Source organism: Lichenostomus cassidix, chromosome W (assembly GCF_008360975.1).
Source record: "Lichenostomus cassidix isolate B80296 chromosome W, HeHo_3.0, whole genome shotgun sequence".
Lineage (NCBI taxonomy): Eukaryota > Metazoa > Chordata > Aves > Passeriformes > Meliphagidae > Lichenostomus > Lichenostomus cassidix.
Genome location: NC_139510.1, coordinates 20,520,914 through 20,546,859, shown reverse-complemented (window position 1 = coordinate 20,546,859; position 25,946 = coordinate 20,520,914). Strand labels below are relative to the sequence as shown.

Below are 25,946 nucleotides of genomic sequence, written 5' to 3'. Positions count from 1 at the left end.
GTAGTAATCTATCTACACCTGCGTGTCCCTTCTCTAGAAGCCAGCTTTCCACAATTCCCCTGTTTTCTTTACGCGTTTGTGCAAGCCAAAGCTGATTCACTGTCTGTGATAATGATTTTTTCAAACATTGCAAAGCACAAGGTAGAATAACAGCTATGCCAACAAGGACAAGTAAAATCACTAATCCTACTTGCAAGATATAGCGAAGCCATCCTGTTATACCCCAGTCACCCCATGGAATTCCGAATAGGCCATCAAAAACCCGAGATGGTTTATTCCATAGGCCTACTTCATCATTGCAGTTTGCATCCAAAGTAAGACTGCGTCTCTTTCTGGACCGCATTAAATTGGCTGCAGTGGTTTTATTCATGGCAAGTAAAGTGAGTTTGCCCAAATAACATGGTCCCCCATAAGCACCTTTCGGAACTCCCTGCCATGCATGGTCTCCACAAACGAGAAATACACCTGATGGAAGGGCAAGGGCACTTTTATTGGCCCAAATTTGTATATAACCACTGCCCCGGCCATAACTTCCATGTGGACCACATTGGGCAGAGATGTTAGCATATTCTGCCGTATGGGGAGTCAACCAGGTGCTGCTAGGAATCACTATGGGGCTACCAAAAGTTATGCAGCCTGTTTCATTGCCACTTGCATTAAGAGCTCGGCTCCCCAAGAGATCCAACTCCTGAGGATCCCATGGCAATGAGGTATTAAGACCCGACAACAACAGAGCAGTACAATGGCTAACATTGGCAGCTCGTGAGCAGTTGTTAGTTGAAAACTGTGCAAAGCTAGTATTATCAAAGCCTGGGATACCAAGTAAGCATGTGCGAAAAGGGTTAGTGGCTGATGAAAGCTCAAGGCAAAAAGCACTAGTACGTGTCTGATTTGCCCAGGTGACCCACAAATTTTTCCTGGGCTCAATTGAATGGAAGGGATTATTGGCGTTTGCATTGGTAGCATCTGCCAGAACAACCCCTAACATGCACAGTATGTACAGGAGCAAAACGCCTTTTAGTGCGTTCCCATTCATGTTCTCTGATAACCCAATACTTTGGGATCCTTTCCAAAGCCCGATCGGTGCACACTGCTCTCAAAATTTGAGACCCAGAGTTTGATGTTGCCCAATTTACTGCATCTTGGGCCTCCCAACGTAACCAGGCTATAACTTTTTGCTCTTCAGATTCAAATAATTGCAAACCTTGCCAATCAGGCAGCCCTGTAAATGCGGCTAAAGCTTGTTGCAGCCTGTTATGTGCAAAGTCAATTTGAGTTATGCGTGTATTAATGCAAGCCAAACAACAAGTATTATACGCTTCTTGATGGACCCACCACCGTTTCTTACAAATACCACACTTAATAAGTAACCATGCCTGACACCACAGCTTAGCACAATTTCTACAAGGGTATCTATTCAGGTAAGGGGGTACAGAGCCTAATCTATTTATAATATCTCTTAATTCTAATAAAGTTTGCCAACGCTCGACTGGAACCCCAGCTCGCCGCAAGATAGGATCAAGAGCACAATGTAGAAGCCGAATCAGTCGTGGTGTTTCATCGATCGGCGGTATCGGGGGCACCTGTAGCTGTGCCAGGTTGATCAAGTGCAGGCTTCACCCAGCGGCTAGGAACCCAAAGGGGGCTTGTGGAGGAAGATACACAAAAATAACCTCTGCCAGAATATATGACCTCTACTGGACCCTCCCAGATGCCTGTTTTGGGGTCCTTATATAGGACCTTCATGCGTGGTACCGGTGGCTGTGCCACTCCCTTGTGATGAATTAAGATAGGTGGTAAATCCTGATCTCCAAATATACACAGATGATTTAGTACAAACAGGGTTTTAGAAAGCCTTTCTCTACTATCTGAGACCTCCTTATGTTTTGCCAGGTAACCCTTTATTGTTGCATTTGCTCGTTCTACCATTGCCTGCCCCGTTGGGGAGTGAGCAATTCCTGTAGTATGTTTTATATCCCAAAGTTGCATGTATTTTTTCACCAAGGCACTACAATTGTTGGAAAATATAATTTTCCAGCAAAATTCATGCTAACCGAGCAGAACTGAGCAAGGCTTCAGTGTTCCCAGGCCTCAGTAAAATTCCGACAAGCTGCAGTAGTTGTTTGTCTGAGAATGTTTTGCGGGAAGAATGCCATGAGAAAGATTAGGAGTCAGGAGTGTTATGAGAAAAGAATAAGGGAGTTAACAAGAGGATTCCTGAGTGTGTGAGAACAGCTGCAGGTGTACGTGTGTATCTATGAATAGAAACTTCTGTAACGGTATATAAGTCTCTCGTTTAGCGAAATAAAGTGGGAGCTTACTTTATATCTCATATTGAGACTGCCGTGAGTTTTCCCTCGCGCCGCATCTCGTTAAATGGTGACCCCGATGACTACGGACCCTGACAACGGAGTTTTACGACCCGGCTTCTGAGAGCGGCGCGAACGGAGAGGTGCTAGAGGAGTGCAGCCTCAGCGTGTCGTGTCTTTGCCCGAATTGGGAAAGGTCGGAAGACACAGGTGATTACCTGCCTACCGTGAGGGCTATACTCGGTATACTGCACAACTCTGGCAACTTGCGAGCCTCGATCGAGTGCTTAGACGGTGTTGACCAGGACCCTGAAAACCAGCTGGACCAAAATGGAATCAGAGGTAGCCCAAGACTTATTATTACGCTTTTTAGAAAAGCGCAGAGTAAGCAGAGATGCTATAAAATACTTAAACGCTTTAGTTACTGCAGGGAAAGATAAAGGGTTGTTTGCTGACCCTGATTTATTGTTTGATGAGGTCGAATGGCGAAAAGTTGAACACATCTTGTTTGATGGATTGCTAGAGGGTGATAAAACGTGTAATAAATTAGCGAGACTGTGGAAAGAAGTCATTAATTGCTTACAACGGTTTCAAGCAGAAAAGAAAATAGCTGCCGTAGCTACTGATAAGTTGGGATCTGATGCCGGGGGGAGCACTTTGAATTGGGAAAAGGAGTGAGAGAGATTGAGCGTCCTGCCCCGGGCACGCTTGCTGTGGGCGCAGATCCACCCAGCTTGCCCCCGCCGGGAAAGTGCAAAGTGTTAGGAGCGCAGAAATCTTTAACTACACACTGTACTACATTTGATTTAAATCCTGTTAGTATACCAAGCTCTGAGGGGTGGCCCAGCGCACCTCCCCCGCCTGCTGAAATTTGTGTCAGACAGGCTCTTCAGAGCGATTCTCGATTATCAGGCAAGCGCAGAGTTAATTGGAAAGGTGTTGCAGAAAAAGCTGTACAAGAGGGTAATATATCACTTGCAGAAACACTAACATTACTAAGTCGAGCCGAACAAGCATTTCCTGTACTTTTTGAACCGATAGAAGGGGGTGGGCAGCAAGCGACCCATGCTGCTACCGATTGGAAGCTGCTCACGCAGTTGCGTAGCACAGCCACTGAATCAGGTTTGCATGGTGAACCAACAAGAGTAATGTTGAATTATATTTGGGGAAATTATATATTGTGCCCAGAAGACATCAAAAATATTATTAAAATGATTATGACCCAATCACAACAGCTGCTGTGGCAGGCTCACTGGCAAGAGCTGTGCCATCAGTCAGCGAGCCAGCCACGGGGGGAAAATGACCCCTTACAAGGGGTCATTCCAGAACAATTAATGGGCCAAGGCCGGTGGGCTACAATTATTGAACAATTACAATTGGGTCCAGACATTTTAATAGAATCCATGCGAACTGCACGAGATGCTATTTTCAGAGTGCACACTACCCCCCCCACACCATCCTATATGTCTATTAAACAGGGCAGAGATGAGTCTTTTGCTAGCTTTGTTGATAAAGTTTCAGCTGCAATACTGAATGCTGGGGTAGAACCATGGATGTCAGGAGCATTATTGCGCCAGTGTGTGACAGAAAATTGTAACCAGCAAACGAAAAGTATTCTTGTCACACTGCCCGTAAATGCTACCCTGGAAATGATGTTAGAACGAATGAGTCGTGTACCGGTAGGCACCCAGGCATTTGTAGCAGAGTTAGTGACAGCTATGGGAGATAAGCTAGGAGAAAAATTAGCCCAAGCACAGTCTCAAGCCTTTGCTGCTTTAGGGCCACTGCGACCCCTTAGCTCGCCTGCAGGAGGGGAAAGGTTAGGGAAAGGTACGAGGTGTTATCGTTGTGGGCTTGAAGGACACGCAAAGAAGCAATGTAGAGATCCAGTCTGGTGTAAGAAATGCAACAGCGATACCCACGCCACGCTAGCTTGTCGGCGATCGGGAAACGCGAAGAGGAGCGCGTCCAGCCGCCGCGCCCCGACACAAATAGCAGCTCCAGCCCTCACCCCCGCGACTATCCCACCACCTCATCCTTCATACACAACGACATCTCCGCCGATGAGCTCGCCCGCCGTCAATCCCTTCGACCAGCAAGCATCCTCCGACCTGCCACCAAGGGAAGCCTCGGCCTGGACCTGGCAACAGCAGTAGGTGTAACAATCATCGATTTACGCCCTGTAAAAGTTCCCACTAGGATTCAAGGCCCGCTTTGTATTAACAACGAACCTGTGGGCGTGCTCCTAGTGGGTCGTTCATCTGCTAGCATAAAAGGACTGTTCGTCTTACCAGGGATAATTGATGCTGACTTTACAGGTGAAATTCACATTATGGTGCAAACTATGTTTCCCCCCATTTATATTCCTAAAAATACAAGACTAGCTCAACTCGTCCCGCTCCCGCAAATGGTTGCACAGATGCAACAACACGAGGCACTCGTGGATCGTGGAGCCGGTGGATTTGGCTCTACAGGAGAACTTGCAATGTTAACAGTTCCATTAACAGAACGACCAGTTGTGGAAACTACTTGGACTCGGGGGGAAATCTCCCAAACACTGCCAGCATTACTTGATACAGGTGCAGATATTACGATAATGTCTACTGCTTGTTGGCCAACTGAATGGCCACATCACCATACTTTGAGTGGAATTGAAGGCGTTGGGGGATCAGTTTCAGTACAGCGGAGCTCTGACCCAATTCAAGTAGCAATCGAAGGCAGGGTGGCAACAGTTCATGTAACTATTATGCCCTTACCCAAAAAGGTGAATGCCTTAATTGGCCGGGATGTGCTAGACCAACTGGGACTCGTGTTAACCAATCAGCATTTTCCCCAGCGGTCGCTGTCAGATGGACTTTCCCGATCCAGCTCACATGGACAACAGACAAGCCTGTATGGATAGGGCAGTGGCCGCTAAAAGGGGAAAGTCTAATACAAGCACAGTTGTTAGTGCAAGAACAATTGCAACAAGGACACCTGCGACCTTCCACGAGCCCTTGGAACACGCCCATTTTTGTCATCAAGAAAAAATCCGGCAAGTATAGACTGTTACATGACCTGCGAGCAGTTAATGCTCAAATGCAGGCAATGGGGGCCCTTCAACCTGGATTGCCAAACCCTGCCATGCTTCCTGAGGGATGGCACCTGTTAATCATTGATTTGAAAGACTGCTTTTTTACAATTCCGCTGCATCCAGTGGACACTGCGCGATTTGCTTTTACCCTACCAACAATTAACAGAGAAGCCCCTTTCTTGAGATTCGAATGGACTGTTCTGCCACAGGGAATGAAAAATAGTCCCACCCTGTGCCAACTGTTTGTAGCCAATGCATTACAGCCCATTCGTACAGCATGGCCTGAAACAGTGATTTACCACTATATGGATGACATTTTATTTGCTCAGGCCTCAGCTTTTACTGGCGAACAAGAGAATATGCTTCAACAACAATTAGGCAGACATGGACTAACCATTGCCCCTGAGAAGATCCAGCGTTCTCCTGTTTGGAAATACTTAGGATGGCAAATAACACAAGGGCATGTGAGACCACAAAAATTACAGCTCAACACACATGTGAAGACATTACATGATGCACAACGCCTTCTAGGCGATATTCAATGGTTACGTCCAGTTATTGGCATTTCAAACGATGACATTGATGCCTTGCGACCACTGTTACAAGGCACCGACCCAGCACGGACAGTACATCCAACCCCGCTGCAACAGCAGATTATTCAGAAAATTGGCACACAAATTGCACAATGCTGGGTTGATCGTTGCGACCCGGACATTCCGGTAGACCTCACAATTTTAAGCGGCGAAAAACAAATCCTTGGTGCACTTACGCAGTGCAAAAATAAAGAGAGGGAGAACAAGGTGAAAATATTGGAATGGCTGTTCACTAGCATCCAGCCCAAAACTACAATTCAACAAAAGATTGAAAACATAGCAGAATTGATCCAGAAGGGTCGCACCAGGATTTTACAGTTAACAAGCCAAGAGCCGGAAACCATTTACCTGCCGATGAAACGACGAAACCTCGAGTGGTATCTTCAGAATTCGCAAGCACTGCAAATCAGCCTACTGTCTCAAGCAGTGGAAATTAAAGTGGAGCCACTGCGATCTACCACCCTGCGTTGGGTGAGTAACCAAGATTGGATTACAATACCAAAAAGGAGTGAGCGCCCATTGCAAAACGCAGTGACAGTTTTTACAGATGCAGGACGGAAATCTCGACGTGCAGCAGCAACTTGGATGCAAGACGGCAAATGGCATCATCACATATTACCGGCGAAAGAAGAAGATTCACTGCAAACATTGGAACTGGCAGCAGTCGTTTGGGCCTTTGTGAACTGGCACTCTACGGAGTTAAATGTAATTTCTGACTCCATGTATGTCACTGGCATAGTACAGCGTATTGAAGATGCCCGGCTCAAAGATTGCCAAAACAAACGACTTTTTGAACTATTGAGACAGCTGCAGGCTGCAATTTATCAGCGAGAGTGCGCCTATGCTGTCATTCACATACGAAGCCACAAATGGTCAAAAGGCCTTGGGGAAGGCAATGAGAGAGCAGATCGTTTAGTTTCAGTAGTGGTGCCACTGAGCGAATTTGTTAAGGCCAGAGAAGCTCACAACACTTTTCATCAAAATGCCAAGGGACTCTTCCACCAATTTAAGATTACTATGGAGGAAGCAAAAGGCATTGTCAGAGCTTGTCCAAGTTGTAGTCATCATGGACCAGGCTTAGGAATTGGAGTAAATCCACGAGGGTTAGGCCCTTGTGAACTTTGGCAGATGGATGTTACCCATGTCCCTCAGTTTGGTCGATTAAAATGTGTGCATGTTACAATTGACACATACAGCAGATTTTTGTGGGCCACAGCTCAAACAGGAGAAAAGGCCACCCACGTCATACGGCATTTGACAAGTTGTTTCGCAGTTATGGGAGTGCCGCAGCAGATCAAGACCGACAATGGGCCCGCATATAGCGGTGAAAAAATGCGACAATTCTGTCAACAGTGGGGGGTCAAGCATGTAACGGGCATTCCCCATTCACCAACGGGACAAGCCATTGTTGAGCGAGCAAATCAGACTTTAAAACGATATTTAGACAAATTTAATGATGTTCGAGACGTTAGTGAAAGGCTAGCTAAAACATTGTTTGTGTTAAACTATTTGTGTATTTTTTCAGACCAGGATTCTCCTCCCGCACAAGTGCATGGCCGAGCTCCCGCTACAGAGCATAAAGAACCCATGATGGTCATGTATCGCGACCCGTGTTCAGGCCTGTGGCGAGGCCCAGCAGAAGTGAAATATATAGGGCGTGGTTACATGTGTGTGCTTACATCCACAGGTACACAGTGGGTCCCTGCGAAGTGGACCAAAGCTGTTCCTCGTGCTGCTAGCGATCAAGGCTCTAATATCGGGCTCAGCCACGACCCTCATAACGAAGGTTGAAGAAAGACAGAACCTGTGGGTGACTTGGGCCAGTGCTACGCATAACCCAGAATTTTGCCTCAGTTTGCAATCAGCTACTGCACCATTTAAAACATGTTTAGTCGGTGTGCCTTTGTTCAGTTTTGAGGCGTTTAGCAATTATAGCACCTATCTTAAATGTTCTATAGCAAAAAGCACCTCTTGGTGTGCTGCAAACCTAATCAATCACTTAAATACTACCTTGCCTTGGGACCCAGAAGAGTTACATCTCTTGGGGTCCATGAAAATTGGTAATACCTCCAGCAATTGGACCCAAACATGCATTTGGTTTGGAAATAGACAACAAAATCTAACCTTAAGTTATTCTATCAAAGGCTGGACAAATGTCAGCCCGATAAATGTAGCAGATTATTCATACAATGTTAAAGGCGGCTATTGCGGGAGTAACAACACTGCTAATCAAAGTTTGGGTGCTTTAGGAGCTGAAATAAAGAAATCGCCAATTACGATTTGGAACAACGGAACGCCAAAAGCGTTGCCCCCATCTGTATTTCTAATATGCGGAGATAGAGCATGGCAAGGAGTCCCTCATAACATCTTTGGAGGGCCATGTTATTTAGGAGAACTAACTCTTTTAGCACCCAACCAGCGCATGTGGCTTAGCGTAGTCGCCGAGCCAAAACGTCAACGGCGCTCTCTGTCTCACCAATTGAATTCACGGTGCAAAGATGATGTTGAATTATGGTCAGTAACAGCTAAAGTATTCACCTCCCTGTTTACCCCCGGAATAGCTGCTGCAAGAGCCCTCAGGCAAATTGAAAAACTTGCATGTTGGACAGTTAAACAAGCAAATGTTACTACTAATATCCTTTCCCAATTACTGCTGGATCAAAAGAGTTTGCGACATGCCGTGCTTCAAAATCGCGCTGCTATTGATTTCATATTATTAGCTCAAGGCCATGGTTGTAAAGACTTTGAGGGGATGTGCTGCTTTAATTTGTCAGATCATAGCAATTCTATCCATAAGCAATTAGAGTGGTTGAAAAAGCATACCTCCACAATTACAGTTGATGTCAATCCCTTAGACAAATGGTTATCATCCCTGTTTGGAGGTCTGTCACCATGGTTGATACCCTTGATTAAAGAAGGTTTACGTTGGTTATTGATTCTTATATTAATAGTTATTGTAGTGAAAATTACTTATAAGTGTGTTGTTAAACAAATTGATCAAACAACTGACGGAGTCTTGCTCGCCCAAAAGAGAAAAGGGGGAATTGTTACACAATGGCTTAAAGATCACGGACATGATTTATTAGAAGAATTGTGCGGGCAAGATCACTGTTAGGCTAAGTAGCACTTAGGCCATAAGTTGTAAAGTTATATTGAACAATTTAAATTACCTGTTAAGTACTTTTGATTAAGCATAGATTCTGTTAAAGTTAAGTAATAGTGGATTTAAATTCTATTAAGTTGTAAGTTCTGTTAAAGTTAAAATTCTGTTAAGTAATATTAAGTGATGTTAATTTTAAATTCTGTTAAGTTTTAAATCTTGTTAGCGTTAAGTTGTTAAGGTAATATCAATTTTAAATTTCATTATAGTTAAGTTCTAATTGTTAGTTTAAGATAAGAGTTATTAAGATTAAGTTTTATTCATTTTTAGTGATATTAATTTTAAGTTTTAAATTTCTTAGTTTATATTATTATTCACAAAAGCTTTGCAGTTTTATCTTTTTAGTTAAAGTTAAGTAATAATATCTACTGTTTTCAAACATTTCATCTCACCTTATATAGCTATCTATAAAAATAGTAACATGTTAAGATACTCTCCTTATTGATATTAATCAAAGCTTGTTTATAAGATGTACTGAGAAAACCCTTCCACTTAGCACTTAAGCTCTGGCCAAGCTTTAGTTCTAACTGGCTGGGAAACATGCCATGAGTCTCAAAGTGTTTTGTACCAAAATATGATCAGATAATTTTCATTTACCAAATTGAATTTATAAAAGCTAAATCTTCTTCCAAGTAAACTTAGAGTCCTTGCCCGGGAAAGGTTCTCTAAGTTTTACCTGTGAAGTGAATGTTTTCAATGATGATAATTTCCCGACCATGGCAACACATTTAACTAATGAAATTTCCTTAAGTAAACTTATAATAAATCTAATAATAGAAATTACTTATAGCAAGGCAAATTAATCTGATAACAAGACAATGTCTGTTCTCACAAGAGAAACGGGGGAATTGTTGGAAAATATAATTTTCCAGCAAAATTCATGCTAACCGAGCAGAACTGAGCAAGGCTTCAGTGTTCCCAGGCCTCAGTAAAATTCCGACAAGCTGCAGTAGTTGTTTGTCTGAGAATGTTTTGCGGGAAGAATGCCATGAGAAAGATTAGGAGTCAGGAGTGTTATGAGAAAAGAATAAGGGAGTTAACAAGAGGATTCCTGAGTGTGTGAGAACAGCTGCAGGTGTACGTGTGTATCTATGAATAGAAACTTCTGTAACGGTATATAAGTCTCTCGTTTAGCGAAATAAAGTGGGAGCTTACTTTATATCTCATATTGAGACTGCCGTGAGTTTTCCCTCGCGCCGCATCTCGTTATACAATAAGCTGGTCCATTGTCTGTTTTGATAGCTTTGGGTTTGCCCAATACGGCAAAGCAACTAGTCAGGTGCCTTATAACATCCCGGCCTCTTTCACCGGGCTGTAGTGTTGCCCATATCATGTGGCTGTATGTGTCAATGCAAACATGGACATATTTTAATCTACCAAATTCAGGGAAATGTGTTACATCCATCTGCCATAACTCATTAGCTTGTAAGCCCTTGGGGTTCACTCCCATACCCAAACCAACACCCTGGTTATGAAAACTACAAATAGGGCAGGCCCGCACTATGGCCCTGGCTTCTGTCAGTGGAATTCCAAAACCCTTATGGAGACCCCTTGCATTTTGATGAAAGTTCATATGTGCGTGGCGGGCCCTCTCAAAGGAAGATACTGGAGCTTCCGCCACCGCTACCAATCGGTCCGCTCTGGCATTGCCTTCTCCAAGGCCCTCTGACCACTGGTGACTTCTTATATGCAACACGGCACATGGGTCAGTCCTTTGGCCAATGGTGCGTTTAAGCACCATCAATAGTTCCGCTAGTCGGCGTTTTTACACATCCTTAACCATTGCTTCCTCAATTCTGTTAGCAATGTCTGCGACATAGAGAGAATCTGTGACGATGTTAACAGGTTGGTCTATCCAGTTGGTAAAGACCCAGACCACTGCTGATAGTTCCAAGGTTTGTAAAGAGTCCTCCGATGTTGCAGGAATAATTTTGTGTCGCCATTGCTTCTCCTCCATCCACGTCGCAGCAGCTTTACGGGAGCGTTTGCCAGCATCTGTATAAACAGTCACTGCTCCTGAAAGCGGAGAGGATGACCGCAATGGCTTTATTAGCCATCGGTGATTAGACATCCATGCCAGCGTAGAAGGCTGGAGAGGTCGGATACTGATGAGGGTTCCCTCTTCCAGCAACGCTGCCTGAAGATCCATAGAATTTTGTAAGTACCAGTTCAGGTCATCCAGCTTCAGTGGTACTTGTATTTCCCCTGGCGATGTTCCTTGGATCTCCCTTATCCTTTGGCGGCCACGTTTGATAAGATTTGCCATTATAATTATGTTTTCCTGAATCGTTTTTCGTGGTTGAAGGGGTGGTGCTAACCATTCCAGCACCAAAACATTGTAATCCTCATTTGTGGTGGGGGTATTTTCCCCCGTTTTCTTTTTATGCTGAGTGATGGCACCCAAAAGGTATTGAGAGCCAGTTAGCACAGTGATATTTAGTGGCACATCAAGTAGACGACGCGATGTATGATTTTGTACAACACGTTCTGAGATAGTCCGGATCGCCGCTTGCTGTGCTGTAGAGAGGGTGACTTTTGTAGCTGGCTCAGTGCCTTTCAGTAGAGGCCGCAGAACATTCAACAGTTCATTAGGAATACCAATGACAGGACGAAGCCATTGCAAGTCACCCATCAGTTTCTGAGCATCATGTAGGGTTTGGATGTTTGTGTGAATTTGCAGTTTTTGAGGACGAACCTGATGGTCTGTTATCGTCCATCCCAAATATTGCCATGGTGATGTGTTCTGTACCTTTTCAGGGGCGATTGTAAGGCCCTGAGCACACAAGTGATTAGTCAGGGTATGTAACTGATCTGCAGTAAAAGGTGCGCTCTGTGCCAGTAATATATCATCCATGTAGTGATAGATGATTACTTCTGGCCAGGCCGTCCGGAGAGGCTTGAGAGCAGCATCCACATAGAGTTGACAAAGTGTCGGTGAGTTCCGCATTCCCTGTGGTAATACAGTCCATTCAAAACGTTGTGCAGGTGCCTCACGGTTAATTGAGGGCAGCGTAAAAGCAAAACGCTGCATGTCATCTGGATGTAGTTCAATAGTGAAAAAACAGTCCTTTGAGTCCACAACAAGTAGAAACCATTCATCTGGTAGCATGCTGGGATTGGGGGGCCCTGGTTGTAAGGCTCCCATTTGGGCCAAAACATCACGGCCTACTAAAGCATTTACTCCTGGGGGAAGTGGTAACAACTGTACCACACAGTCCACAACTTTGTCATCGATGGTAATTTTTAAACGTGGTGACCGACGAGCCATGGTGATACCTCCTACACCAGAAACAGTAGCTCCAGATGCATATGCTGGCCAGTGAGCAGGCCATTTGTTTTCATCCAGTACCATGACATCAGCTCCAGTATCCAAAAGTGCTGATAATTGTATCCGATGGCCAGGATATTCCAAAGATATCCGTTTTTGTGGACGTTGCTTCAAATCCACTGTTAGCATAACCGCAGGGCCTGTGGAGCCAAAACCTCCTGTTCCTCGATGAGGCCGATCAGATGGACTTTGAGCAACTGTGGTATAGGGATCACTTGAGCAATTTTAGATCCAGCAGGAATATGAATAGGTGGATGAAATGTCCGAGCCATAATGTCAATTGTACCCTGAAAATCAGCATCGATTAATCCAGTTAAAATGTCCAGTCCTTTCATGGTTGCAGATGAACGCCTGATCAAAAGTGCACCAACAGGTTATCCTCTGATTACAATTAGTCCTGTAATTCCAGTAGGTATCTGCTTGGGGGAGGTATCCACCAAGGTAACGTCTACTGCGGTTGCCAGGTTCATCACAAGGCTCCCGACGGTGGCTGGTTAACAGGTAACTGGCTGTAAGAAGGCTGGAGTGGTTGGTTGCAAGGCGGCTGAAATTGGGCGGGCGCAATTTTTTGTGTCACAGTCCCTTTCGCGCTCTGATTCTCGTTTCTTTGGGATCTCCGACAAGCTGCAGAGCTGTGTGACGTAGACTGGCACTGAGAACACCACACTGCTCCAGCAGGGCAGTTTTGCCGTAAGTGCCCTGGCTGTCCACAGCGAAAACAATGGAGCTTTGTTTTTTGAGATGCTGGAAGTAGCCTTGGCTGCCGGAGGGGTGTGAGTGCGCCGAGGACTTGATTTTGAGAGCATTCTGCCTGCGCTTTTAATCCCTCCCCCAGCTCCTTAATAGCATTGATCAACATAGCCTGACTGTCTATAAGGAACTGTGAAGCTTTCTCTAAAAGGTCCTCTATGGACCAATTCTCTGGCATGGTCATGATAAGATTTCTGACTGTCCCATTTCCATTTTGCAATACACACTGCTTTAACATAGTCCCTTGCATGCATTCTGCCATTCCTGCTGTTTTCACCGCTGCAGCTATCTTATCTATAAAAGACCCCAGCGGCTCATCCCACCCCTGCTTGATGGACATATATGACGGGACGCCTCCGGGGGCTTTTATTTTATCCAGAGCATTCTGAGCTAAATCCATAGACTCTCTAATCTTGTTTGGTCCCAAGAGTGCCTGATCCTCACTTCTTAGATAAGGACCTAACCCCATCAATTCATTTAGAGTGACTCCATGCAGCGGGTCACCTGGTGCGCGCTGCACAGCCACCGACTCCTGGCAGCATGCCTGCCAATGAGCATTAAATAGCAGAGACTGATGTTGAATGAGTATTAATCGTGCAATGCCCTTGATATCGTTGGGGAGCAGAAGTCCTGATCCCCAGATATAATCTAGCATTTGTCTAGTAGGCTCTCCCTGAATTCCGAATTCACTCACGGTAGCTCGCAACTGAAATAAGATTTTCCAGTTTAGGGTTAAAATAGAAGCAGTGAGCCCTCCCCGCTCTTGGCTGTAAATTACTGGCAACGCCTCCAACATCTCAGTCGCAGCTTCCACATCACCCTCCTGACCCGCCTGTGAGGTAAATAGCCTCTAATAAATTTCATGCTGACACGCAGCCCCCAAACCGGCACCACCGGGACTGGCCAGACCCCCGGTAGGCGGAAGTTCGGGGCTCCCCAAACTGGGTGACTGAAAAACTGCCCTGTGAGATACTGGGTCAGAAGACTCGATCGGAGCGGAAGGCTTCACCGCATCCTCAGAGGGCTCAGCAAATGGATTAGTGGGGGGAATATGTACTGTGTTTGTTAATGGGGGGAGCGGCCATGATCGCTCATTACCTTGCCCTGAAGTAGACGGGGGAGGTGGACTCAGCTGCTCAGAAGCAGCCCTAGCCGCCCTCTGTTCTGCCTGATACTGATCCAGGGCATTAGTAACTATCTTCCACACTTTGCCTAGTTTTTTCCCAGCCTTATCATCTTCAAGAATAGCATCCCACAACTTATCTCCTACTCTCTGCAATTCATCACGATCAAAAATGCTGTTAGGGTCAATAAAACAACCTTTAGCCAACCCCCATGCTGTCAACGCCACTAAATCACTCTTTATATCCTTACCCTTAATCCCCCGCTTTTCTAAAAAGCAATAAAACACATCAAAAGTGGCTTGTCTCTCCATGGCGCACTAACTTTTTTCACCCTCTGAGATCTTCCGGCCACTTTTCCTCTCTGGTGCGAGATTTTCACCTCTCAAGTCCGGCAGTGTCCAGATCCCGTCCTGATTAACGGTCGTCCTGTACGTGCGCTCACTGCTTTGACCCTCCGGGGTGTTTCGGAGCCAGATGCCTGGATTCTCAGCCGTAGCCACGCTGTTCCCCAAGAGGTCCAGCCAGATGGGGAGCAGGACCCTTGTTCGTATCACGTCGGGGGTCACCATTTGCCGAGAAACGGAGGCTTGACAATCCAATATGAATTTACCACAAGCTTCGGTTTATTCATTTACAGCATACAATTTTATAGTGTAGTTAACTAACTCATGCATATTCTGTAATCATACAATACTATTGGTTATATACTTCCACGCCCTAAGTTTGGCTACTTGCCTTAACATGTATCTATGTTTACCTATAGTGCCTGATTTCTGCATATTTGTTACCAATTAATGCATTCTTGACGGCCCCTACGATTTCCGTAAATCAGAAAAGTCATGGTGACCTCGATCGCTGATTGGACGCAGGTCTCTAATTAATAGTTGGCTGAATATGGCTATTGTTAAGAAGTGGCTTGTTAAGTAGTAATCTATCTACACCTGCGTGTCCCTTCTCTAGAAGCCAGCTTTCCACATGTTAGCAAAATTAAAAAATCAATAACATCTGAAGATTGGTATGGTGATATCTGGGAAAGCTCTGATGAAAATTATAATGACACCTTTGACTTAGATTCAGATGAAAACACGGAACTTCCACCATCTGAGGGGGAAGAAATTCTAGAATTTAAAATGAAACCCATAAAAAAAACTGAAATAGCACAAGGCCCGCAAAGGGGGGGCTGGCGAACTACAACCAAAACAACCCCTTATGATCCCCTGCAAATGGCAAACATTAAAGAAAAATACTCAAGAAAGGCGGGGGAAAATGAAACAGAATATCTATGGAGAGTTTGCCTCACAGGAGGAGATGATGTGTTATTAGATGGCTCAGAAAGCTATAGCTTTTGGGGTCCAGGAGTATTTTTACACCTTGGACCACAACCCCCTGATGAACCGCACTCCATCACCAGCAGAGTGGCTTACTGGGCAGGAGGAACAAACCAAATGGAGAGGGGAGAACCAACTGTACTCCCTATTCGTACTGCAGACGAGGTCACAGTTGCAATAGCGAAAGCTGCTTGTATCCAAGCAGTGCATGACAGAGTGGGCAGAGACATCCCGATCTCTGCAGAGGTAGATCCTGAAAGGATGCACCCCTTAATACGGGGAGCCCCATCAGACGTAAAAAATCACTTGATACAAAGACGAAATGAAATCAGAAACAATATAACATACAACAGACAAAATCCACATGCACCACAGAGACCTATCCTTACATGGGCAGATCTCTCACACGATGTAACCTCTCACGCAAAAGAAATAGGATGGAATCTAGAGTCAGTAATCGAACCCAAAAGAATTCCTGAACGGCGGGTGAGAGTAATGAAACATAACCCCCCCGAGAAAAGGAATTATCATTATCAATCTGACTCTAGTAAAGAAAAAAGAAACGAGTTATGGAGAAAAGCCCTCTCCCTGGGTATTCCAAAAGAGTTAATAAGAGGAAGGTCAAATAGTTCCATCGCAGGCTTAATTCAATTCACAGAAAAGATGAAATTACAACCACTTAGCAATTCAAACACCACACAAGAAGCAGAAACTGCCCCTACACCCAACCCATTTGCAACTCAAAAAAAACCTGACAAGCGCTGGAACGCCAGGGCAGCTGAGCCAGCGCTCAGACACACCCGAGGAAACTAGCCCACATGTGTATTTGCCCGTAGGGCCAAGGAGACAGCCTCTGAAATTCCTTATTGATACTGGAGCCCAAATCTCTTTAATCTCTCTGGGAGATGCTGCAAAATTAAACTTAAGTTTTAAAAAGAGAAAAAAGATACTTTTAACTGGTTTTAACGGGGACAGTACCATAGCTTACTTAGCCAAAATCTGGTTGTGGTTACCTGGAGAGAAAAGAATGACAGCTCACATTTTTGCCATTGCTGATCATGAAGAGAGCATTTTAGGATATGATATCCTTCAAGGAAAAAAATGGCAATTACAATATGGTACTAACGAGATTGCAGCGCGAGGGAAGACTCACAGCACTCTCAATATGAGATATAAAGTAAGCTCCCATTTTATTTCACTAAACGAGAGACTTATATACTGTTACAGAAGTTTCTAATTATAGATACACACACACCTGCAGCTGTTCTCACACACTCCGGGATCCTCTTGTTAACTCCCTTATTCTTTTCTCATAACACTCCTGACTCCTAATCTTTCTCATGGCATTCTTCCCACAAAACATTCTCAGGCAAGCAACTACTGCAGCTTGTCGGAATTTTACTGAGGCCTGGGAACACTGAAGCCTTGCTCAACCCTGTTCAGTTAGCATGAGTTTTGGTGGAAAACTGCATTTTCCAACAATTCCCCCATTTCTCTTGTGAGAACAGACATTGTCCTGTTATCAGATTAATTTGCTTTGCTATAAGTAATTGTTATTATTAGAATTGTTATAAAGTTACCTAAGGAAATTTTACTAGTTAGATATGTTGCCATGGTCTAGAAATTATCATTGCTGAAAACATTCACTTCACAGGTAAAGCTTAGAGAACCTTTTCCGGACAAGGACTCTAAGTTTACTTGGAAGAAAGTTTAGTTTTTATAAACTCAATTTGGTAAATAAAAATTATCTGATCATATTTTGGTACAAAACACTTTGGGACTCATGGCATGTTTCCCAGCCAGTTAGAACCAAAGCTTGGCCAGAGCTTAGGTGCTAAGTGGAAGGGTTTTCTTAGAACATCTTATAAACAAGTTTTGATTAATATCAATAAGGAGAGTATCTTAACATGTTACTATTTTTGTAGATAGCTATATAAGGTGAGATGAAATATTTGAAAACAGTGGACATTATCACTTGACTTTAACTAAGGAAGATAAAACTGCAAAGGCTTTTGTGAATAATAATATAAACTAACAAATTTAAAACTTAAAATTAATATCACTAAAAATGAATAAAACTTAATCTTAATAACTCTTATCTTAAACTAACAAGTAGGACTTAACTATAATGGAATTTAAAATTGATATTATCTTAACAACTTAACTCTAACAAGATTTAAAACTTACAACTTAACAGAATTTAAAATTAACATCACTTAATATTACTTAACAGAATTTAACTTTAACAGAACTTACAACTTAATAGAATTTAAATCCACTATTACTTAACTTTAATAGAATCTATGCTTAATCAAAAGATACTTAACAGGTAGTTCAAACCATTCAGTATAACTTCACTCACAGGCTTTCATTCACACATTAAAACTCTCAAGAAATCAAAATCACATTCTCATCAATCATAGCTTTCATTTACACATTAAAGCATTCAACACACTCTCAGTAGGCCTACAACATTCACACATACACACAAATGCTTTAGCAAAATTCAATTTTCATTTAAGGCTTTTAGTATTCAAGGTGTTATTATTTTTTTTTTATCAGGATAATATCTTGTTACAATGCTTCTTTATTAGTAAATTGCTTTGGTCTCGGTGTCAGTGCAGCCAGGCTGAAGAAAGAGCCAATCTGCTCCATTCTGCTCAGGCTGTTTCTGCTGGCAACGCTGTTGGTTAGTTCTGGTTCGTTGCTGAAGCTGTCAATCATTTCCTCATCTTTGGGGAGTAGTAGAGTTTAGAGTTTCACCACAGGCATCACAGTTGGGGCAGTGAAGGAGGCGTGGATGGCTCGTGGCTCCGCCTACCGGAGCACCCTCTGGGACTTCCGCTCTGGTTGTCATTCGGCTGGAAACCACGGTTGGAACAATTTCCGGTAGGAGCCTCCTCTGTGTGGTGTGCCGGCGGCGCGCAGTGAGGGGTAGGAGCCGCCGCTGGTTTTGGTCATTGGTCACTTTTCCTTTGTTCTTTTTGTTTCTGCAAGCTTCTGTACTGTGAGTATCTTTGTTACAGCGGGAACACCAAGTTGTTTTATTGCAGATCTTTTTTATATGTTCCCCACTCCCACATCGGTAACATCGGAATGATTTCTGGTTACTCTGTTTCTTTACCCGCGATATCGGAGCTCGTTCTAACAAAATATTCGGTTGTTCTGGCAAAAGTCCAACAGTGACTCTCTCAAACAAAGCAGCTAAGATGTTTTTCGTTGTAACATTACCAAGTTTTGTGATACTTTGAGACAGGAACAGATTTTTTATCCAATCGAGCAACTTTAAATTCTCGGTTACTAGTAGTCTCTCCCCCCCCCTCCCTGGCGGGGGGGGTTTCCCTGGCAGCTGTGCCGCGGCTGCCGAAGTATTACGCACATCAAAAGCGGCACAGTAATTCACAGGCTTTTCTCTGCTTAATGCGGGTACTATGTCCTGCGCCGTGAGCCACGTAAGGTTTTGCTCTGTGGCATGTATTTGTAAGCAGGCTACAATTTTACTCCATGATTTGCCAAGCTTTCTTGCAATTTTATCACAGTCCAAAAGCAAAACAGCTCTGTAATTCAACCATTCTGTTACACTGAATACTGTAATAGGATTTGTAAAAAATCCATAAGCTTGTCCTACTGCCATCAGGCCAGCCAAATATAACAGGCTACTGAGTTCGTGCTTTTCTAAAAAGCATAACAATAAAATTTGGGCTACCTCTGATTCCATTTTGGGTCCAGCTGGTTTTCAGGGTCCTGGTCAACACCGTCTAAGCACTCGATCGAGGCTCGCAAATTGCCAGAGTTGTGCAGTTTACCGAAGTATAGCCCTCAAGGTAGGCAGGTATTCACCTGTGTCTTCCGACCTTCTCCAATTCGGACGAAGACTCGACACGCTGAGGCTGCACTCCCCAAGCACCTCTCCGTTCGCACCGCTCTCCCAAGCAGGGTCGTAAAACTCCGTTGTCAGGGTCCGTAGTCGTAGGTTGTAAATCCTGCTGCTCCGTATCACGTCGGAGGTCACCATTTAACGAGATTGCAGCTCGAGGGAAGACTCACAGCACTCTCAATATGAGATATAAAGTAAGCTCCCATTTTATTTCACTAAACGAGAGACTTATATACTGTTACAGAAGTTTCTAATTATAGATACACACACACCTGCAGCTGTTCTCACACACTCCGGGATCCTCTTGTTAACTCCCTTATTCTTTTCTCATAACACTCCTGACTCCTAATCTTTCTCATGGCATTCTTCCCACAAAACATTCTCAGGCAAGCAACTACTGCAGCTTGTCGGAATTTTACTGAGGCCTGGGAACACTGAAGCCTTGCTCAACCCTGTTCAGTTAGCACGAGTTTTGGTGGAAAACTGCATTTTCCAACATGGTACTATTTGGTCTTTTGGGTCTGCAGAAACCTCACGCAGTAACCTTTTTGGAAAAAATAGAAAAATAAAACTTCTAAAAATGGCTCCAACATTGCCTGTGTCTGCTGTAACTAACATCAAACAATATCCCATACCTCTGGCAGCCAAAAAGGGAATTAATGCAGTAATCACAAACTTAGAACAGAGAAATATCATATATAGAACACATTCACCTTTCAACTCCCCTGTCTGGCCAGTAAAAAAGCCAGATGGGAGCTGGAGATTAACTGTTGATTATCGAAGTTTGAATGGTAACATGGGACCCCTAGCAGCAGCTGTTCCCAACATTGCAAACTTGACTTCCACACTGCAGGCTTCTGCTCACCAGTGGATGGCTGTGCTAGATATAAAAGACATGTTTTTCATGGTACCAATTCGCGAGGAAGACAAACCTAAGTTTGCTTTCACTTGGGACGGAGTACAATATACGTTTAATCGACTGCCTCAAAGTTACAAACATTCACCCACTATAGCACACAGTGCTTTAGCTGAGCTACTCCAACAAGTAAAAATACCAGAAGGAGTGCAAATGTATCAATACATTGATGATGTGTTAGTGGGGGGTAAAGAAGAAAAAGCAGTGAGGGTTGTCGCAGAAAACATATGGAATAAATTGAGCAAAGAGGGAATAGAAGTACCTATAGCCAAATGCCAGGGACCTTCTAAAGAAGTGAAGTTTTTAGGAGTCTGGTGGGTTTCAGGCAGAGCTGTGATTCCAGAAGAAACTGTTACGAAATTAGACACTATACCTACCCCCACGACTAAAAAAGAACTGCAGCAGATAATGGGTACTTTGGGGTACTGGAGAAAGCACGTTCCCGGGTTTTCCATAATAGCAAGACCCTTATACACACTAATGAGAAAAAATCAAGCATGGGAATGGGATGATGTTCACCAACAGGCTCTGCAAACATTAATAGAGGAACTAAAAAGCTACCAATCCCTTGGTCCAGTTCATCCCAGTGATCCCATAGTAGTTGAGTGGAGTTCTGCTGAACATGGAACTTACTGTAATTTATTCCAAAAAGTACCCGAAGGTCCGAAGCGTCCGCTGGGATTTAGTTCCACATCATTTAAAGACACTGAAAAAAGATATTCCAACTGGGAAAAAGGACTTTTATCTCTTACTAGAGCTCTCAAACAAGTAGAGAGATTTCAGCAGCTGCAACCTGTTAAAATTCAAGGACCCTTTAACTTGCTAAATAGTGTAAAAAAAGGCTGTGCTCCGCCTGAGGGCATTGCACAAAAACCCACAGTACACAAATGGTTTGCATACCTCACAGGAATCACAGACCAAATGGTTATCACTGAAGAGCGGAAAAAACCGACCAAATTACAAATTGCCATCCCCCTAGACACCCTGGCTCTGCAACAGCCGTTCAAAAGCAGCCCAATAACTGACGCCCCTGCGTTTACCCCAAATTCTGAGGTAAAAGGTGTATGGTTTACTGATGCCTCGGCCAAACGAATTGATGGAATATGGAAGTACAGAGCAGTAGCTCTGAATATTGAAACAGGAGAGGAAGTGATAGAAGAAGGTTTAGGAAGTGCGCAAGTAGGAGAATTAAAAGCAGTGTTATGGCAGTAAAAAGAAAGGCAGAGAAAGTGTATGTGGACTCTTATGCCGTCTGGGCTGGAGCCACACAGTGGTTGTGTCAGTGAGAAGCGTTAAATTGGCAGGTAAATGGGAAGACAGTTTGGCAGAAAGAGGATTGGGAGTGGTTGTTAACAGAAGCTCAAAATCGGAAAATCCAAATAGGCTGGGTTAAAGCACATTCAAATGACCACACATTGCAATCGTTTTGGAACAACAAAGTAGATAATCTAACAAAAATAAAAAAGATAAAAAGTGATGAATTAGAGGACTCACAACACTAGTACAAATTAGCAGAATTTTTACACTGTAAGTCAGAACACACAGGTTAAAGTGCTCTCTTTTTTGCAGCACAAAGTAGGGGATGGCCAATAACCAGACAAATGTGCAAAAATATTCTCACACAGTGTCCACAATGCCAGCTGAGGCGCGAACAAAATCACCCAGATCAAACACCACCCTTACACATCAAAGATAATAAGGCACTGTGGTCAACCTGGCAAATAGATTATATTGGACCTTTAAAAACATCTAATGGTTATAAGTACATATTAACAGGAGTTGAAGTCATATCTGGACAAGTAAAAACCACAAAAACCAGACAAGCTAACACAGAAGCCACTATCTCAGGACTCAGTGAATGGTTTTCTAGCCTTCCTATCCCAGACTCCATACAGAGTGACAATGGATCACACTTTACCAGCACCGCAGTACAAGATTGGGCCAGGAAAGAAGGTATCAAGTGGATTTTTCACACACCTCTCACACACAGGCAAACGGGATGGTAGAACGGGCCAATGGTTTACTGAAACACTACCTTAAACCACAGAATTCTAACTGGGACAAACGGTTATCTTATGCTCTTTATCAGTTAAATAATAGATATGAAGTGATGGGTAGTCCAATCTCACAAGCTTTCTTAAGCCCTGTGTCTTTTCAGACAACCCCACATAACAAAATTGAAACCTTCCAAAATTATCTAACAGTGGGCCAACCAGTTATGGTAAAATTACCCCAAATTGGGATTGTGCCAATGATGCTGACAAATGCTCGAGGGCCCATGGCTTGGGTAGCTACTGACTCTAATAGACATCAACATAGAATCAGGTCTCGATGGGTATTTCCCACATTTTAAACTATAACAAATCTGGTTTTGCTCTGTGCAAAACTCTATTTCCTCATTGAAGCCTCACAAACGGTCCCTACACTTGCCCCCATGTGACAGCAATGAAAATAGCGACGTGTTTGCAACTACAGGCCAACAGAGTGAATGACAACTCTCAAGGAAAAATGCTAATCACTATTTAATTTCTGTTGTTTTAGTTTCTCTAATAACCTTAAATATTTAAGAATATCCCCACCAAAACAAAGGCTAAGTGTGTACTCCGGACGTGAGACAAGAATCGCTCAAGCAAAAGGAGAAAGAACTGCTTGCTACAAGGCTGTGAAAACTTCAAAAAGTCCTGGACTCTTAAAGACAAACAACATCCATTCCACATAAACGAGAAATCGCATTGGACTGCACACCAACCAGTAAATCTGTTGTAATCAAAATGTTAATGATAATGCTGCTTATGTTTTTATGCCTGCAAGTCACTGTTTTTAGCAATGCTAAATGGCATACCAGCCACCCTGATAAAGCTTTGCAATTCATCATTGTGAAAGGGAAACCAGAGAAAAATGTTAATACTTCCATGACTTACTGTAACCTAACACAAATAGAGCAAATGCTATATGACCCATGGAAAAGAAATGCCCATCTCAAATTAATACAAGCTGTAACCTTGATAGCCAATCGAAGTGATGGATCTGTTCTCAATTTCCTACTCACTCAGATGAAGGTACTCGAATGATGGGAATTCCCACACCAAGGATATTTTCCAATGGTATCCCTCCTGCCAAAATAATGCTCCTTCTGGGGGGAACAACAAGTCACACCATTATAGACCAGCAAATCCTAACAATAGACATAGTAACTGTGGGGACTTCCTGTATTCACAGATGTCTAGAGGGACCAGGAGTAACCTCACACCAGAAAATGAAATTACCTGAATGTAACCGTGGTGTCAAAGTAGGAATTTATCCTGAGTGCCATTCATATCTGGACGTAACTAAAAAGGCATTTTACCCACACAATGGTGGCCTATTCCAGACAGCATGAGATACTATTGGCTTTGTGGAAATCAAGCTAGAAAAGCTCTACCCCCTGTGTGGGAAGGAATATGCACCATCGGTACAGTTGTCCCAGAAATAGACATTATTGACAAATCAGAATTTCCCCGAAGACACCTAAGATGTTTTATAACAAGACACAAACGAAATTTAAATCCCTTAGTTGAGAGGCCTACTAGATTTCATAAATTTGTAAGAGAGGTTTTACCATGGATAGGAATACCTGAATTAGAAAAGGCAATAGTAAATATATCTAGAGTTATTGAACAAATAGAAAACCGGACAGATGATGCAATCAGTGCCTTACAACAAGAAGTCACCAGCCTCTCAAAGATAGTTAAGCAAAACCGAATGGCTTTAAACTTGATATTAGCCTCCAAAGGTGGAGTATGCACAGTCATCAACACTAGCTGCTGTGTATATGCAGATCAAACCCTCAGAATACAAAGTGATTTAGAGGAAATTAGGAAAAACACTAAAATTTTACACAACATCCAGAAAGATCAAGGAACAGATTTATTTGACTGGATAACTTCCTGGATCCCAAATTTAAGTGCAATCATGAGGAAACTAATTGGTATAATAATTGTAGTTGTAACATTAATGATCGGAATATGGATCATACTTCAAATTTGCAAAATTGGAATCAACAAAATAAGTAAATCCAATAATAATCAGCATCTCTAAAAAGAAATAAATCCCAAAAGGAATAAATTTAACTTTGTTCACTTAGTACTATTGAAGTACTAAAAGATTTGACAGATCTAAGTCATGTTTATGTATATACTTTATAGTTTTCTACATGTATTACTCTATGTCTTTACCCTGATTGTCACAGTGGAAAAAGGAGATTGTACCCTAAATATAACCTAATCAATTTAAATTACATAGCTACCTCTTTAAGTATAAAATGCCCATTAAAATTGCATCCTAAACAAATTAAACTAATTAAAATTCATTATATCCCCTGAGACAATCAAACCTATTTTATATATATGTATCTACCTCTATATGTGCATTTATTTACATTATCATAGAATTGTCTAACATTTTATACTAACACTAAACTCCACTGGAAAAAGAAGACAACTAGAAAGCACAGAAAGAGTGAAAGACTCACCAACCATTCACTGGACTCATTCAGCTGCTACAACCAAGAAACTACCTTCACAGACTCTTCTTTGTTCCTGATTTTCCCAAAATCTCAAGACTCAAGGGGTGGAAAACAATCTACCCTACATGGACTAATATCAGTATAAATTACTTGTTAAACTGCCTCCAATTACTATAGACATTCTGAAGTTAATGTCATATTTTCTAATCCTTTAGTTGTTACTACTGATGTTTCTTTTATATATATTCTGTTACATAATCTACTACATGAACACGTAAACTGAAGCAACAGCAAATGCTTCCTATTAATATCAATAACACAGTCAAAGTTCCATTAGAGAATAATACAATTTGGAAACACAATGTATACCAAAAATTTAACAAATATACATATATTAAAAACGTGAGTGCTTTTTATAGCATGAAGGCAAGAGACACCTGCACTGTCACTTCATGAAGTAAGAGTAGTGTCTTTGGGTCACAGAGGTGGATTGTGGCAGGACGCTCCCTCCCCCTTCTCTCTCTCCCTGATTGCTGGCCAGAGATGGATGGCTCAGATTAAGTGAATAGCTTAATCCGGGCTATCTAGTACTGGCACCTGGAAGTCAAGGTGAGACACTGAGAGAATGTGAAGAATTTTCAAGTGACTGCAAATACACACTCTTTTTCCTATAAAAACACCACGAAATCTCAGCAAAAGTAGAAGCTTTCTACATGGACATTGGAGCATGAGGGAAAGTTTTCTCCCCAGGTGTCTGGACGCAGCCCTGTGGTTACTTCCTGCGGGATTGGGTGAGGATTCTGATGCATCCCCAGCTCCAGAAATTTGATTTGGTAAGAGCATTGGTTTCCTAAATTGTATTCTTCTTTGCTAGCTATAATATTAATAGGGTACCTTTTTCATTTTTAGTGCTATATTGTTTTTAATCTCCCTTATTTGGGCAACATATATATATATGTTTGTTTAGCTATGAATAGCTTTTCA

At 42.9% G+C, this 25,946-nt stretch overlaps 1 protein-coding gene and 1 long non-coding RNA gene across 2 annotated transcripts in view; both read left to right on the top strand.

Annotated features, from left to right (window-relative positions):
* The window catches only part of LOC146425649 (uncharacterized), a 563,016-nt gene that overhangs the window by 161,057 nt on the left and 376,013 nt on the right, over positions 1 to 25,946 (top strand). The window lies entirely within an intron of this gene.
* Positions 4,213 to 9,090, top strand: LOC146425656 (uncharacterized). The gene is made up of 2 exons (XM_085041498.1): positions 4,213 to 4,461; positions 7,663 to 9,090. Exons 1-2 carry the CDS (start codon positions 4,213 to 4,215, stop codon positions 9,088 to 9,090), a joined length of 1,677 nt encoding a protein of 558 aa, XP_084897624.1.